Here is an 18,383-nt window from a genome sequence, read left to right as displayed (position 1 = left end):
AGTCTAGATTCACCATTTGCATAGTGTCCAAGCATGTCTATTGCTGTAGCCATCACCAGTTACCAAAATATTCCTTACCTGTGTGATTTCATTCATTACTACATGAGTGCACCGAGCTTCGTATTCCGGCCGAACTTGTTCTTCTTGCTCTAAGTACTCAACTGTGTCCCATTCATACTCCAGTTCAGCCTGCCTGCGCTTCCAAAACTCCAAAAACAAAGTAACTATTCAGAGGAAAAACATTGTGAGCAATGCCATGTGAGTGTTGGACGCTGTTTGACCCCTGAGCTATAACGTGTGAGATTTCCACACACACGGAACAAAACCCTTACTGGCTAATGTGATCGTGAAAATAGCTGGATCTACTTCTTTATGCAATTATTGCTTTGGATATGTAGGTACTTCAATAAGAGAAACCTGGGGTAAATGATGTTGTAAGCACATGCTAAAGAATAAAGAGAAATTTATTTGCTTTCTGCCTAAGGCTAGAATATGAGCACTTTGGATTTCATATGATAGTTTGCTTTTGAAAACATTTATCATGGAATGTGTAAGAAAGCAAGTTGGTTGAATAGGTGAAGACGAAATGCTGGAGAGTGCAGGACTTGTAGAAAAGAAGAACTGAATATGCCAAAAATTGCCACAAGGAAAAGCTCACGTTCATTCAGCCTGCAGTTTTTGTGTGGACAAATGATCAGTTTGCAAACTACGAGAACCAATGACGGTTCAGGTAAAGTGGCTAAAACACAGCTATCTTTCCTCTTCTGCTAGCACAAATCTGAAGGGGCTGCAGCTCTTTTTGCATGGCATGGAGCTTAGAAACTCTCTGGGCTGGGTCATCGGTTTTCTTGGACTGTGCCCCTACGACTGGAAGCACCGGGTGGCCAGGTACACAGATGCCTAAGTGGTACTGGCTAGACATGAATCCAGCAAAACTCGTTTCCTTGGCCTGAGACATGATGCAGGTAGATCAGGCAGCAGAGGCAATGACAGACCCACCTGAGAAGGCCAGGAGGAGCTCAGGACGATGGGTGCCAGTACCACGGTCCCCAGTACACCTGGATGCTTTATTACTGAAGACAGTACATCCTCAGATTAAACAAGCGTTGTGGCTCTGCAGCACTGCCTCCAGGAGGAGTGAGTCACTGCACGCATTGCTCCAATTGTCTGGGAGTAATTAACCCTAAAAGTGTTGTTTTTTTACTTAAGATTGGCCCCTCATCCTCAATGATGAAACGTCAATGGCATGCAGTTACAAGTCCAAACATTAAAGGTTATCTCCAAAATCACTTGTGGTCAATAAACCCCAACCTGAAGCGTTTTAAACCCAGAAAACTCCATGGGCTGGGCTCTGAGATGACCTTGGCATCTGCATGCAGGCAAAAACCCAGGAAACCCTCCTCCCCTGATTGTTCAGGGGCCTCTTTCACAAGGATTTCTCCACTGGTTCATGCTTAGAAGCACAAAGGCCATTCCAAGCAGTGGGCCAGAGGATCATATCTGCCTTCTCCTGCAGAGCAAGATTAGTCTTCCATAAACCTCTAACTGCTGCCCAGCCCAAATCACAGGCAGATACAGGCTACACTGATTTGCTCCAGCTGCAAATCCAGCTGCTGCTGGGGAGTCCAGAAGCACAGGACCTCCTTGCTAACAGCGAAAGAAGAGCACATAACATGGGGACAGCTGTCTTAGCCCCAATACAAAGAAAAGTTCTACTGCCTAAAATGAGCCAGCAGCCAAGTTGCGTCTGTCAGAGTAGGGAAGGAGCTGCTGCTGGAATCGACATTTTCCTTTTATTTTGAACCAGCATTTTTTTTTAACAGTGGAAACAGATTACGTTCCTGAGTCAGGAGATCCAAGTGCTAATTCCACCTCACATTGGTAATTTGTGGCGTTCCCTTTCGCATGTCCCTTGACACTGCCAGTCGGTATGGACCAGGTATTCTGCCTCTGAAGCTGTGTCACCAAGAACTCAAACAAGATGCCTCCATTGGAGAATATTTGTTTGTTTAACTGATCTTGTTCAGGGAGGGGATCCAGTGATGGCAGCAGGTGAAGTGGAAGCTGCCTCTCGTTCATGACCTTTGCCAATCTAGTCATACTGTCATGGGACAAGTGGCAGAAGTGTTGGTCCAGAGCATTAATATATAGAGGGCTAATTCCTGAGGCCAAATTCCCTGGTGTTTTATAGTGCTTTAAGATCTTTGAAGGGAATACACTAAAAAAAAAAGCAATTATTAAAAGTCTATTGATGATAACAATGCAACAATATATCTAAAAATCTAACATTATTTTAATTATTTTGGACCAGGAGGTCTACAAAAGTATTAGAGCAAGATGGAAATTACAGCTGGAATTGCACGAGGACCATGGGTCATTTGGATTCAGTACAAGTTTGACTGAATTTCTGTAATACAATCCACCTCTTTATATAGTGGACTTACGACAAGAATACTAATAGACTTTGCAGCCATCACTATAACCATGCAGCCTAATTTTGTAATTATTACTCTTGGAACCATTCTTCAAAACAGGAAGCACATTTTTAATTAAAAAACAAATTGCAAATAAATTAACTATTCAAATGACAGGAGAAGATTACATTAGTATCAAACTTCAAATTTTCTCTTATTTAGAGAATTTCCTGCTGGTATTTTGATTTTAGTGTATATTTTGAAAGAAATCTTTTTGAAATGTTATGTTTCATCTTACATTTCTTTAAAGCAGTAGCTATTTTGAAGCACTTTAGGTCATCACAGGAAAATAAAAACATGATGTGTTTTACAAAGAAAGCAAATTATGCATTTTTGTCAGCCTACATATGAATTCAATGTGTTACATGTGTTATTTTCTCTCTAGTATCCTGTATACAGACCTAACATTGAATTTATTCTGGTAATTTCTGGATGAGACAGTGCAATAAAAGCTGGTTAACAAAGTTGCTAATGTGAACAAATGAAAACATTTCTGGGAAAATAAACCTTGCCTAATCCCTTGAATACAGCACCGAGTGGTTTCACCCATGGGAAACATCCTGGTTTCAGATACATTTTCTCTGCTAAAAGATAAACCTAGGGCTTGTAACTACTACACTTTTTACAATCAGTTTCTTGAACAAAGTCAGGAGGAAAAAAATCCTGGGAAATAGAATAAATGACTATTTTTCAATTGCCTTGTGCAGTCACACAGCTGTTAATAGGCACAGGCAACTCCGAAGCTCTTTGGAAAAAAAAACAGCTCCTCTGCCAGATACACTTAAGCATGTGACTGGCTCCTGTTGGGTGAACATGAGGCAGCTCTAATCACTTCCCTCAGACTTTTCTCCAAGTCAAATGAAACAAAACAGACACCGAAGACCAACTTTAAGCCCCACAATTTTTTGTTTTCTTATGATGCTAAAAAAGAGTTCCCGAGAATGTACGTATCTCCTACAGAACTACCTACTAATGAATTCCTGAGTGCTAGAAAATGAAGTCGTTGCTAATTTATCCATGTTTTCTTGGCTGAAGCTAGAGGCTTGGCCAAAATTAGATGACAAACCAGTTGTTGGAATCGACTTACCCCATATTCCCATAAATACTGCAAACACCAGTGTTCCAAAGCTATCAAATATACAGAGTTTCTAGAAAAATGGAAGAGAAAAAAAAAGGCTTAAAATCAACCTTTTTTTTCTTCTGCCCAGATCCAGAACAGAAGCTGCTTGCTGAACATGTTGACTTTTAGCTTTTATGTAGTTTAATAAACAATCTTTATTGATAGTGTTTCCTCAATTTCTGTCAATGTACATCACCCTCCAGTAAATTAAGGAAATTAAATACAAAGCCCAGAATTAAAAATATAAGCCAGCAAAATATGCAGCAAGAGGATAGTAAACTGGTGTGCTATCAAAGTTCCTTCCATCTCTTGCATAGGAAGAGGAAAAACAGTGCTTCTGGTCTGGAAACTCGGTATAGAGTTAAGTATTTTTAATACACCCACAAAAGGCAACGGACACATCTGGTTCTCATGAGCAGGATGACAACAAATCAAGCTAGTTAGTAAACACGCATTCTGATGAGATACCTCTGTGGTCACAATTTGCCTTTTCTTTTGAGCATAGCCTTTTCCCTGTATTCTTATTTCTTTTACCCTTTAAGTGTGCTGAAGCAACACGTTAAAGCTGGGCAAAATATTTTTCATGAATAGCTGAAAATTTGCTGGTTTGGCAGCGACTGAATCTATGGAAAGGCAAGACAAAAGGCTAACACTAGCCTAGTGAGACAAGGTAATGGAGAAAGAAAGCGAGGTTCCTGGAGACAGGAACTGAGAGCAAGAGCCTGGCTGTGTCACAGCTAACAGGGCATGGCTGTGTCACAGCTTCTGTCATGGCCAACATCAGCCTCCCCTTGTACCCATCTCCTCCATGACAACACGAGTCAAATTCAAAGCACGGATCCAGATAATTTCTTTGGGGAGGAGAGGCAGAGTTTAGAAATGTCAAAACCTGCTTTAACCATTTCCTTTGCAAAACTGATTCAGAGCTACTGAATCAAGACTTTAGTAACCGAATCTTTTTTTTTTTCCCCCAAAAAGGAAGAATTACCCCCAAGTGAAACCAAAGTGTTTATTTTCAATTAAAAAAACCTTAGTCCTGTGTCAAATATTTGGCAGCTATGTGAAATAAAAAAAAACCCACCCACCATTTTTTTCATCTTAGATCAAATTGAAGCAATTAATGTTGTTGGTTTTACTTTTCGAAGTTCAGTCGCTGTATCAAAAGGAATAACTATTTGTAGAGTTCTAGCAATTCTGCAGGACATTAGTGGAGGAACAACATCATTTTACATGTAGTACTAGAGAAAGTGCAACTACAGTTCAATGGTGAGTCTATAAGCTGTGAATGTAGTTACCTTGGACGATTCACAAGTGATGGTGAGGTTCCAGTAGGTACATACTTTATCACACTGAGGGCACATTATGATATTACCTCCTATGTTGGGGTCACATACTTCTTGGCTAAAAACAAAACTAGTCAGTCACACACCAACACTAAATTCTTTAGTCCTTTTTCACACATGAGTATAATGCAATAATCTCAGGGAATAGAGAAATAATTTACCAGTGACCTGCTTTCAAGATTTCCCCCCCATACCCCAGCAACACATCCCCCACTTCCATTCTTAGTCCTCATCTCAGAATGACATAGGAGGAAAACAATTTCCATCCCTTGTACGTGGTGGTAATTCTCAAAACTGCTCACATTAATAATAAAACAACTCTTCAAAGATCTCACACTCTTCAGTAGGAAACCCACACTTGCATGCTTGCACGCGTTATCATAGCGAGTCCGAGGGGAGAAGGAAGCGGAACACTGGCTACCAGAGCAAGGAATAACTGCAGAACCGAAATGGCTACCTACTCCCTGTGGTCTTCTAAAGAGGATCAGGCTGGAAAACATGCAGAGGGAGGCTGCTAGGGTGATTCAAGGAACGGCAGATCTGTCTCCTAAGAGATGGCAAAAAAGTTGCCATCTAACTAGTACGTACTAACCTAGTATGTATGTTTGAGGCTGAAAGGTGATGCAATTGCTTTCTATAAATACATCAGTGCGGTAAACACCAGGGAGGAAGATGAACTATTTAACTAAATGATAATACTGGCATAAGGTTAAATGGGTATAAATTGGCTAGAGGAGTGGAGCTCTGGAACAGCCCTTCAGCATCTTTTATAAAGACAAACACCCTTCCAGAAGGGGGTATATAGTGTGATGGCCTGTAGACGACTTGGCACAGTGACCCAGGTGTTTTTCCCAGATTGTTGTGCCACAGTTGAATTTTGTCTTGTTCTGATGAGGTAATCTGTGTCCTAGTAATGCCTCTCCTCCCAAAGTATCCCAGGCAGCTGAAGCCCCCTGTGCTGTTGCTTTTCCTCTGTTCTTCTCTCAAAACAGAGGAAATACATGTGGGGGGTTTTATCAAGGTCTTTGGATATCTCCTTTAAGGAGTACCACAGTGAAAATTATGTGTTATGGCAATTTGCATTGACTTCCGATTGTCACTCTTTTCTTCGTGTTTCTATACTAGATGTGGTGAACCTAGTGCAAAATATAAATAAAATGATGAAATAACAGACTCTCAGATGTCTATCACTGTAGTCCATGGACTTTCATTATTCTTCTTATCTCATATTTTATGCCTTCACCTTCAAATCTACAACCGTAGTTCTCAGGCCCGTTCATTATTATCATATTATGCGGTGTCTTGCAAACCCTGTACAGTCCCTCTCTGTAGGGGATTGATCAAAACTGCACATGATATTAAAACAGGCTTGATCAGGTACCTCCATGTGCAGTTGTCCCTTGTCAGGCATCCATACAGAAAACAGCCAACTCCTACAACAGCAGCCACGATCAGCATATTAGTGTAAAAGCCCAGCCAAGCAAAGTAGATTCCAATTTTCTCTCCATAGTATTTCCTGTGGAGGGGAAAGGTTTTTGTTTTGTTGGTTTTTGTTTTTTTTTTTTTTTTTTTCTGAAATGCAAGTAAATTCACATTTCTGTTTCAAATGGCTCTTAATTTCATACATTTTGTGCCAACTTGTATTGTCATATTCCTCTGATTTAAACTTTGGGATTGCAGAAGTATTGCAGCTTGGTATTTCTATCACCACTTTTATGCTTTTATAAGAGGATAGGAAGGGGGAAAAAAAGGAAAAAGAGAGAAAGACCATATCTCTCAGAAAAATTTAAAGTCGTTGCCTTTTCATGAATTAGCTTATCATGAAACCAAGCTCAATGCGTCATGCCATGCATGAGCTGATACGGGTGTATGTATCTGCCCTCAGAACTGAGCTGTGTTTCTTTGACATCCCCAAAACCAGACCTGTTATGTCTGAAATTCCTTTTTCCCTCTGCATTAGTCCAGCCCCAGTCACACCAACCTGATGAAATCCAGGGGCTGCAGTTTAAAAATGTTTTTAGGATGAGCCCATTCTCTGTAGAGAAGATATCGTTCACTTGGGCAGTTGGGATCGTTTGACGGGTGCCTAAAACTAGACTGCAAAACAGAAAGAGCATGAGAAGAAGATAGCATTAATCTTGAGAAGAAGATACCATTAATCTAACCAGCACAGATCAGCTCTCCTCTCCACAGACCCCGTGCCATGAAGCCAGAGCCTGGAATAGCCTTTCAGCCCAGTCTCACTGAAGCCAGGAAGAGGAGCAGGAAGGCAGCTCTGGGAGTGCACCAGGATCCAGGATAGAAGGTTGTCAGAAAGGCACCGAATGCTAAAACAAACGTTTTACATATGTGAGCTGCAAATAACAGAGACTCATCATGAACTGAAATCTAAGCACATGTCAGCGTCTTGGCACTTAGGAATAGAAAATAGAAAAGGATCCATTCTAATTAGAGAACAGGACTGAATTAAAATGGATTTTAAGTAGCTTTACCATGCTAACATGCTTTGCTTCAAAATAGTATTGTACTGGAATGAAGGCTGGAAAGACTGAGGGATAAATCCAGGTCTTCTAGTCTCTGTTTTAAATTTAAAAGAGAGTTCACATGGAGATAATCCTTGTGGTTTTCACTAGGTTATTTAAAAACCTATTTCAATAAAGCCTATTTTATTTGAGGGATTTTTCTATTCTATATCTGTGATGCAACAAGACAAGCGAAATTTGCAGAAATCTAGGCTACTTTTGATTTTCAGAGTAGCTGTGATACATAATTTTAATTGTACAAAAAGACAGTCATTAATTACTAGTCATACTGAGTCCAAATTTCCCCATGATAGAAGTAGCCTGCAAGACAGGTTTTAAATCTTTAAAAGGAAACCTTAAAAAATGAATACTCATGAATGATATTAATTCTACCTTGTAAAGCTTAGGGTTACTTACAAGAAACATGATTTGTCTTGATTCTGCCTTAAAGATTTCCTTGAAATCCTTGGAGGCCTCCTGAATATTTTAAGCCAAGTCCAAACAGCTGAAGCAGTTACCATTCCTGATCTCCCATGTTCTCAGTGTCTTCTCAACAAAACACACCATGGGCACAGAATGGTGGCTCTGACAGGGAGGAGGTGTGGGGGGTGTGGGTATATAATAGATATAATGCAGAAAATCAGCCCTCAGTCTTTGCTTACTGTATCCCATTTGCAGCCTTATATGGAGTTTTTCCTTGGCCAAATACTCTGAAATCTGATTCATTTTCCCCTTCGTTTTCTTCTTCTGTGTTATTGCTAGCCTTTATATGCAAAACAATTTGCAGTGTAACTTTCTTCTTTAAATGATAGAATTTAAAAAGCTTCAGCGGTGTAGCTACAAAAGCTGGATTTCTTATTAGTGCAAGGTGAAATTCAACCCAGTTAAGCTTCTCTCTGTGCGACTCTGACATCGTCTGTGAGGTGTTGGCCTGGCTGGCCAACACCTTCTTCCTGTAGAAACCTGAATTTCCCTGCACATGTGTGGCAATGTTTGGGAACCGTGGGAATGTTTCTCACTGTCTGAGACTGTCATGCATCCTAAGCTGAGATTTGTAGTCTACATCTTTATTAACAATGCTGATATTTGATAGGAATTTTAATACTGAAAAAAATGAATACTAAAAAAGGGGACAATGTTAAAATTGATTTAGAACTGATGATACAGTGTGTCATGGGAACTATCATTCAGGCAGGCAATTTACTGAAGTACATCTCCCAGAGAATGCAAGTTTAACACCTCCAAAATGAAATATATTGTTTTTCAGTTATGGAGCTACATTTTTAACCAACAGTGCTTTGGATGAAAATCTCTTTAGCCAAACTATGTCCAGTTCTACTATGTGGATATAATAACCAGTCAATGAGTAAGGCAATCAATAGTGCTTTTATCTTTTGATATAAAACACACAGATATAGTTCAGACCTCTATTTCAAAATATATTTTCGTTACAAGCACTGGACTTACGTCATGAAGGGGAAATGCTGCTTTGTAGATTCCAGTGTCCAGTAATTTGTTAATGCCAAACTTTTTCACATTGTTTTTGGTTGCATATTCCACACGGGACAGGATAAAATGAACCTGGAATTTATAAAATATTGTTGTGTCTGTCTCTTGCAACCTGAAAGTAATTGTACACAGCTACACCTGTCTCAGCATATAATCGAGTTAGGAAAGGTTAAGCAGTGCAGACAAAATTAATTGCACAGGGTATATGAACCATTCCAATCCTTTCTTTAAATTCAGGTGAAACAGATATGGGACAAATGTAAGGAATGTTTTCCTTCTGGATTGTCCAGGCTGTTTCATAAATGACACAGGACTATTGCATCCCAAATATTTCTAATTTTTCAGAATACTTTCATAAAGGTAATTGCACTGCTTTGATTAAAGGAATATTTTCTTTTTTAAGATTAAATGCTAGAAATACTCCATGGACTTACGATTCGGCTTCTAGTTGCAGGATTGAAAAATGTGTCTTTGTCTTGAATATAAAAGTTGGACAAAAGTTCCTTTTGAAAAGGGGCAGTGAAAAACTCTTGCTCAGGTTTGATGATATTTTCATCCACTCTGAAGAGTCGACTAAACCAGTTGAAAGCTGAGTCTCGGGTTTTCAGGTCATTGGGCTGCAGAGGCAATTTGATGTGCATAACCTCGGCGTACGTGCACAGCACTTCCCAAGGTGCATGCACTTTCACAAAAATAAGTTTTTCATCTAAAACCTGAAATGAAAGAATATTAAAAATATGTGTGTAAGAAAATGAAAGCATAGGACTTTTCATAACACTTCTTAAACTACCCAGAATTTTCTTTCTCTTTCCAGCTCATAGATGACCTACTCAAAGTTGCATTCATTGTCCCTCTTAGCAAATATATCATGAGCTTCTCTAAAAGCACTGACATGAGGTGGAAACATGTGGGCATATAAAGGCATATAAAGGTATATAAAAAAACCCCAGCTAAATGTTCCCTTAATGTTTAATGTTTACATATCTGCAAAGTATTTTACAAAGCAATTTAAGTTGAAAAAGGCTTCCCCCATACAGGTTCATTAGGAGTGTTTGTACTTGTAGCCTGGCAGAGCAGCTTGGCTTTGGAGCTGTCAGTGACTCCCCAGCAGCTCAAGTACAACCCCAGGGTGACGTGACTTGATGGACTCAGGGTGGGCGCCCATGGGTGCTCCTGGGCAACATGAATTCCCAGCTTCATAGGGATAATGGGGAGAGGGAAAGGGAAATCAGCTGAGACTGATGAGAGAAGCAGCACGGGGCACATTTGCTCCCAGTTGCACACCCAAACCAGCACCAGTATGCAGCGGGAACTGCGACAGCCACTCTTGTCTCCTGCCTACACATCGCCTGTAGACCTTCTATTGACGCCCTGCACTAGTCTCAGCCACGTGAAATTACATTATGTAGCTCGTTGGCTTAGGAACATCGGTCAGATATCTGATCCACCCTGGGGAAGCTTCCAGTTTCAAAATACTTTCAGTCATGATCGGGGCAGAACTATTGAAAACTGCAACATGGAAGTATAGCAAGAGGGCCATGTCAGGCTTCTAGCAAGCAATTTACTTTCTTATGAATGTGAAGAGCCAGACTGCATCCTTGGACACGCAGCTGGAGCCCTCACTGCAGAAATCAAATAAACACCATGATGCCATGGATTCTAATTTGGGAGGAAGGGGCAAAGCGACCTTTTCTGGAGCTCACTATAGACTACCAAACAACAAATTTAGACTGGAAGTGATTGTCCTGGATAAGGAGACCCGGACGGAGGGCTGCAGCCCTACAGGGCAGGGAGGAAAGGGTCTCTGAGGGACTCCAACCCTCCCTGCAAGATACAGCAGCTCCAGCAGCTGGTGTGCATTATCACTGTGCTCTTGAGCTGCCTGCAGGCAACATCACAGCCCAAAATATACAAAGCATGTTAGTTACAACTACTTGCATGGTGCCAAGCCTTGTGAGGAGCAGGGTCACGTGCAGGAGCCCTGTGCTGCTCTTCTGGCAGGGGTGTTCTGCCCCAGACACCCACTGGCTTCCACATGTCCTACACAGCCAGAGTAGGGGGATAACCTCTCCTCGGAGCACAGCCAGTAATTTTTATCTTCCAAGTGCTGAGCAAACATGACCAATGTAATCTCCTAGCTTCCCATCTTTTATTTTGCAGAGGAAGGAACGGACATTGATTAAAATATTTAGCATCAGATCACAGAGACACTACTGATGCAAAAGAAGTGAGCCTTTTTCTCCCAAGAGGAGAGAAATGTTACAGTAAATTCATATATCCAGTTTCCTTGTTCCCATAGGGGCAGCTTTGCTCTCAGACACAGCCGTTCACACAGAGAAGAGCACTCACCGATCTTGTTGCTTCAAGTTGCAAGCCATTGTTTATCAGGTTTGATTCATATACTTGTCTCTTCCTCTGTTAAAAAGTATTGAACACTGTAAAACATCTGTTCCAAATTTCACAAATACGTATGCATAGAAAAATGGAATTGCCTCCCAAAACGAAGAATCGTTGGATCGTTCTCTCTGTAGCCCACTTGACAGCTACTGTGGTGATAGGTACAGCCTTTCCTACTAATCCTGATCAGTCTTTTTGTCTGATATGCAATATTGCCCCCCAAATGCAATCGTGGAGAATTCACCTTCTTAGTTTCTGGTATATTACAGAGGTAAAATTGTGCCCCAAATTTTGACTTTTAAGAGCAACTACACCTGCAACTTGTCATCTCCTTCACATTTAGTCACTAATTGAACTACTGACTGCAGCCTTCCTCCCCCCATTAATCTGCCCTTTAGAAAGTCTTCATCTCAAGAGCTTTCCATCCCACTTTCCTTCCAGCAACCTGTAACTTTATTCTTCTTTCACAGTAATCATATGAGTTCACACAGTAGTTCAAACTGTAGTAGTGCTCTACATTTTAGTCCATGGGTAAGCATTCCCAGAGGAAGAAGCCAAGAGCTGTAGCATTTGTAGAATCAGTGGTGCTATTCTAGGAGCATTCAATGTCCCCAGAAGGACATGACAAGTTTTCCTCAGTAAAGATTAAATTCATGGATCATTTTAGTTTCACTTACAGTTACCAGCATTTGGCAGGCAGTGAGCTACAAAAAATCTGAAATGTCTTTGAAATCTTGAATTTGTTTCTCCACACACAACCTCCCCCCAAAAAACCACACAGAGACAAGCAGCCCCTCTCCCCTTAAAATACAAAACATACAACTCTGTAAGAGATTTATAAGAAATTTTGGAACTTCATGTGAAGTAATCCAATTTAAAAGCTATCTGCATCAACTGGACTGTTCCCCAATGAGTTATTTGTTTATGTAAGTCAAGGGTAGGCAGCTCTCCTGGCCTACAGACTGCATGTCAAAATATCAGCATGGGTAAGGGGGGGGACACCTGTAGGCAGCTGGGGCTGGGCGGGGGGAGCTTCTGTGAGCAGTTTGCCAGAAGGAGATGACCTTAAGCACTGGGGACTGATGGCTTTATTCCTGAGCCAGGCTAGGCTAGGCATGCAGTGAGGTTCTCAGAGTGACCTGGTGATACTAATTTCTTACTCCCAGATTGCTTTCATGCCTCTGGCCAATTTTTTGGTTGTTTATATGCCTTGTGCTTAAAGGATTCTGCACCTACCACTATAGGAACTTAAAAGAAGAATGGCCCAATGGTTTCTGTCACCTGGTTCTCTATAGCCAGACTAACTGCATTAAGATCTGGTCTTAAGATCCAGGCCTGTTGCTACAGTGAAGATCCAGAGTCAATGAATGACCGTTTAGGTAAAGTCTTAGGAACTTTGATAGGTACATGGAAACCGGTCTTCAGGACTAGACCCAAGATCCACTCACTCTAGGGGGCAAAAACCAGATGCTTCAGCAAAAAGGGCAAAAATTTTCAGGAGTTCCACAGGAACAGGTCAGTTGTATCTCCACATGAGCTTCACCCAGTTCTTTAATGTTTAAAGGCTGTTTTAAGTCCCCAAAGCAGAAAAAACTATTTTTCCAAAACTCTAGTAAGTCTTGGAATTAATAATTATAAAACTGAATAATATAAAGAGCCTGCCCCATTTATACTTTGTTAGTTCTCAGCTGCAACACTTGCATCTGGCAACGGTCACGATGGACTAATTTCATATTTTGTTAAAAGGTATTATTTCTTCTATCTGTTTTGGGTTTTCTGCCTTTTTATTCCAGTGAATATCACCTTCTCAGGATAGCAACAAGAAGAGCCAAATCTTTCAATCTGTTTTCTTCTTTTGTCAATACTTATCACATTTCCCCTTATTCCTCTCTTTTCAAAGAATAAAACCACAATCCCAAACTTTGACAGCACTCTTCATGGAGGTGTCTCTCCACATCCCATTAATCTACTTGTTTATTGGTGACACGTTCTTTAAATTTTTTCATTGTGTATACAACACTGTATATCTATATAAGATGCACATTAATAATATATTGTATATGTCTAATACTTTCTATTATCTAGAATTTCGATGGTAGCTGAACCCTGAAGAGGACACTTAATATAGCTGTTTCCTGTGACATCTAAGTCTCATCCTTGTACTTAGAATCCCAAATGTGAACACACTGTTTCCTTGCAGTAACATATTTCCTTGCGTTTTTCAACTTTTCATAGATAATAGTGCTCTCCATTCTCCTTCAAAGCTAAAGGTTCACAGTTCTCTTGGCTTCTGAGTAAACTACATGATTTCGTCTGCAATTTTTTTTATATCATAACTCAATCCCCTTACCAGATCACTAATATATGTAGGACACAACACAGGAGTTGTTTATGACTCCACTATTAACTCTTCTGCCATTTCATCCATTTGTTTCTTCCATATTCATGTGGTTCTTTGTAAGGTGAATAACACTGAATCGTGAAAATATGTCAACCTGAGTTCTGATTTGTTTCAGCAAATAGAAAAGGCAGAAACTAAATACTTGTTTCATTTCTTCCTACATAGCACAAAGATGGATGCAGGACAATTCTCATTTGTAGAAGTCTAATAGATTTTTTTTTTTTTAAAATCTTACCATTCAGATTACTTTAATAATTTATTATGGCAAGGAGTTCCCCAAATTAATTTTGCCTGCAAAATCTTAGAGGAATGTTGACAATATTAAGGTTTCTAATAATGCATTAATGCAAGTAGTGAGAAACAAAGCCCCTGGGAGGCTTTGCTAATTAGGGGCTTTGCTATTTTATATAAATGATTGAATTATGTGTATGATGATCTATGGAGGAACTAGACTTTTACCCAGAGGAGTCTATAGTGGTTTTGTGTTGACTGGGGAATACAGCATAAAGATATCATAGTTTATTAGGCTGGAAGGTAGAGATTGTCCAAAGCTTATTTTAGTATCTGGCATTTTGGTCTGCTATGTGCATGGCTAAGTTGTAATAACAATGTAATCATGGCAATGCTGCTGATCTAAATCTGACATAGATTTTGATGATTGAACAGCTAGCCAATAGACTAAGACACTATGATGTGATGCATAATCATATACAATCTTAAGAAACTGAAAGCATAGTGTAAGTAACTGTCAAGTATTATAGGCATGTAGAAGGGTTAGCTCTTGGGAGCTGCTTTTTCACCAAAATGTTTTCAATGTTTGGTGATTGTCTTGCCATGCTGAGGAGACTAACAACATTGAGGGTGTGGAAATTGGCAGACCACTAGCAGTTTTTTTCTCTGTGTTTTGTAAATGGTAGGGAGCACTTGCTTTGATTACAGCAACAGAAGAACGCCAACTCATATCTTTGTTTAGTTTCTCTTGCGCAAAGAGAAAAGTTCTGCACAACAATATCCGTGTGGCTTCAGGGGAAAAATCCCAATAAGGAAGGAGTGCTTGAATAGCCACCTCTGCCTTACCTGACAGGCAACAGATAAATCAGTCAGTAAGAGAAAGAGCATGGGGACCAAAGCCTTCCCCATGGAAATCAGCTAAAGGGAGTAGAGAGGATCACTGTATCAATATTAGCTGCCAACTCTTACAGTTTCTTTGATGGTATTTGGAAGCTTTTCTGAAAGTCCCAGCTGTCAACATCAAGAAATTAATTGATTAAGAAGTTCTGCTTCTGTAAGCTTCTTTCCTTTATGTTTCAAGATAATCATAAAAATGTGAAGCAGAATATGCTATAAAGGCTGACACAAAAAAGGGTAAACCCAAAGACCTCCAAATACGTATTTTCTGAGATTCCCTCTGATTTTAAGCTAGCCTCGTGATTTTCTGAAACTTGATTCGTGACCACACAGAACTGGCAATACTGCAGTCTACCCCTGCTCTCAACACTGGCTTCTAGTCGCCCTATTTGGAAAGATCCATTCCTGGTCCTATGAATGTATGCAGTAACTTCAGAGTAACTCCCTCTTTCCATTTGTCTTCCCATCCCTCTGCCATCCTTCCTGCCATTGATTAGGCAAAGAAGTAAAATTTGAGTTTGGGGTTGCCTCAGGAACAGAGATTTTATTTCACTGAGTTCCTGTCTCAAAACCAATCTCTCCAGCAGAGACCAGGGCAGGTGTGGTCACCCTCCTCCCACTGTCAAAGGTCCCTTTCATCCTTGTTATCCTTGTTCCTGGGTAGGTTGGCTGAGCACACCACAGGCATGTAAAGCCCGCTGTCCTCTGCTGCCTCAAATCACCGCATACAGTGGCACCGAGGTACCCTTCTTTCTGTAAACCCAAGTATTGTTCTCTCACTGCAGGTATGACACATGGTAAACACTGGGCAAAGTACAAGTAGCTTTTGAAAAGTTATCCAAGCTTTTTTTTTTGTGTGTGTGTGTGTTTATCTAAACTAAACAAGCCTAGAGGCAGGAACTGTTGTTTGCTTATGAAAACAAACTTCTCTAGCCCTGCTGAAGTTCTCTGTAAGACCATTCTTAAAAAGACGTGTGTAATATTCTCTGTGAATTATAGTTTTCATTTAATTTGAAACAATGAGTTTCTTGAGGACCCCAACAGATAAAACTGGCATTCCTGGAAAGGCTGGTGATATTTAATTTCTATTCTGATGGTAACCTATCCTGACAAATAGGATATATAAATTGTAGGTTTAAAAGACGTGCATTGGGCAGGAATTTCAATTGCTTCCAAGATGTAGTTTCTGGAACCTGCTCCTGACAGTTTGATTTTAGCTAGTGCTTGCAAAATTAATTGTATACCAACTTACAAAGGTTTGGAGTTTGAATTGAGTTACATACATGAAACATATCTGCTAACTTTTGGATCTGTAAATTCTGTTAGAAACTTCCATGAGGATGTAATTTCACTAGTTTGACTCCACCTCCTTTAAACCAGATTTCAGAAACACATGAAAATGAGGGAAGCACAGCACCACTGTGCATCTCCAAGAACTTCAGAATGCCATATTTTTGTTCCTTCTATCCAAATCACCCTCATGTTTTTAGTTATTTCCTTATGTCCTCTGAGATGTTTTCTCAAGAATACTGCTAATTAATATAAATTAATGCTGGGCCATTTTCTCAGTTACACTCATGCAATTCTTTTTCAACAGGGCAGAAAGCCATTCAAATTAAATATAATGATGGTCCCCGGACCCGATTCTTCTCCTGCTGCAGAAGAATAGATGGATCTATGCCCTATTTCTCTGAATCCAGTAAATTGGATACCTAGGTTGAGCTCTCATTTTCAAATTTGTTCCAGTGACTGCACTCCTGGTCCCTACATTTCACAGACCTGCAACATTGCACATGGCCAGTGGAGACCTCCCTGCTGATCTCAGTGAGGTGAGGATTTCACTCCACGAGAACAGACTTCACTGAATCTGCTACTCTTTAATAAGCTGGAGTTTCCAAATTCTGTGAACAATAAACCTCTGGATAATATCTCTATAAAACTGTCAGGACACTCAATGAAAGAGTAGTATGAGCAAGGAACCTATTCAGGCTTAAAGCACCTTGAATTACACAAGATACTGCTTATAAAATTTGGCATCTTCAGTTAATCATTGATCAGAGACAGACAGTGACGTATGCAGTATTTAAAGCTGACGGTAAATTGCAATACTCCTCATTTTGGTATCTTATATATCATCACAAGGGCAGAAGTAATTTGCCCCAGAAAAAAACTATAACCAAATAAAAAATGGTGTCAAAAAAGACCAGCTTTCAACTAGGTTTTATGCCAACACTGATGAAACATTATGTATCTTATCTTGGGCAGCGTCATTTCCACACCTCTCTGGGAACTGTGGTAGGTGACAATGTTAATTGACTCCCTGGAATCCCAGGGATGAAAAACTGTACCATAAATGCAATTTTCCTTTCCATCTCACACATAAAGTATATGTGTTTTGCTTCTTCTTTTCAAATATTCTATTAATTTATTTTTTTATTTTTTTTTTTTAATTTCTCAGTTTCTCTCCTTTCACTCCTAGTATGAGACTGAGGTAAGTCCCAAGGCAGTGCCCTGCACGGCACTCAGGAGGAGGCACAGGAAGAATAATGTTATCAGTGCTGCTAATGCCTGTGCAGCACTTGCTTAGGGAATGAATATTTGCAGTGTATACAGCTTCCTCCACCTGCATAGCAAGTGATCTCAAGTGAGATGAAGGACCTCTCTGTCTTTGAGGTGACTAAAGTGTTTGTGTGCTTGCAGCTGACCTGCACCTATCCCATCCTAAAAAGTTAGAAAGCTTACGTCTGTTCACATTTTAAAAGCCTGTTCCTCCAACAACACATAAAGGAAATGCATTTCTGAACTGATGACACCTGTATGTGAGGCATTAGGAGGGAGCCAGTACTTCTGAGTTGTATCACAGGAGTTTGGTTATGACCAGGTGACTCATTTCAGACTCACTGAACAAAATCCTCTCTTCACTCCCTCTTCTCCTTCCTCCACTGCTCAGTGCCCTCTGGTACTTTACCCTATGTGTAACGTTTTGTCTGTTTCATGGTCAGCTTTGGATTTTCTCATTAGCTCTCCAGCTCAGTACCATCACATTTGTAACTTTTGTTCTTGCCCTTAGAAGTCCTCTGTAACTGCCACTTCTTCATCCTTGTCTATGCTTTCTACTGGCCTTTCAGCACCATATGTGTTCCCAGTATCAAAAATTCTTGCCTACACCTTCCACAGTACCCCTACGGCTTCAGATTCTCCCTGTCTATGGAAATCCTGGCTCTGAAAACTGCTGTCACTGCTGCTTTCGGCTTCCTTCTGACACATCCATGTCACCTCAATCACACGTCTTAATCTCCTGGCCATACTTCTGTCCCTGCAGCCACACAGCTGGCTCTTGTTCAGCTTGCTGTCCACCAAGACCATGAGGGCCTCTTCCACAGAGCTGCTCCCCGGCCACTCAGTCTCTACCTTAGCTGATTGTTAGTCTAATATACTCTCGTTCTCACATCCGTTGCGTGCAGGTAGACTGCTTCCTCTTCCTAAGCA

At 40.4% G+C, this 18,383-nt stretch overlaps 1 protein-coding gene across 1 annotated transcript in view; it reads right to left on the bottom strand.

Moving 5' to 3' along the window:
- The window catches only part of ANO6 (anoctamin 6), an 82,620-nt gene that overhangs the window by 20,823 nt on the left and 43,414 nt on the right, over positions 1-18,383 (bottom strand). The window contains exons 4-11 of the mRNA XM_075745195.1: positions 11,318-11,383; positions 9,403-9,681; positions 8,927-9,040; positions 6,919-7,034; positions 6,319-6,453; positions 4,890-4,995; positions 3,562-3,622; positions 79-224 (exon numbers count right to left, since the gene is read on the bottom strand). Coding sequence (XP_075601310.1) covers positions 79-224; positions 3,562-3,622; positions 4,890-4,995; positions 6,319-6,453; positions 6,919-7,034; positions 8,927-9,040; positions 9,403-9,681; positions 11,318-11,383 — 1,023 coding nt within the window. The remainder of the gene's footprint in view (positions 1-78; positions 225-3,561; positions 3,623-4,889; positions 4,996-6,318; positions 6,454-6,918; positions 7,035-8,926; positions 9,041-9,402; positions 9,682-11,317; positions 11,384-18,383) is intronic.

Source organism: Balearica regulorum, chromosome 1, assembly GCF_011004875.1.
Source record: "Balearica regulorum gibbericeps isolate bBalReg1 chromosome 1, bBalReg1.pri, whole genome shotgun sequence".
Taxonomy (NCBI): Eukaryota; Metazoa; Chordata; class Aves; order Gruiformes; family Gruidae; genus Balearica; species Balearica regulorum.
This window is presented reverse-complemented; position numbering and strand designations above follow the sequence as displayed.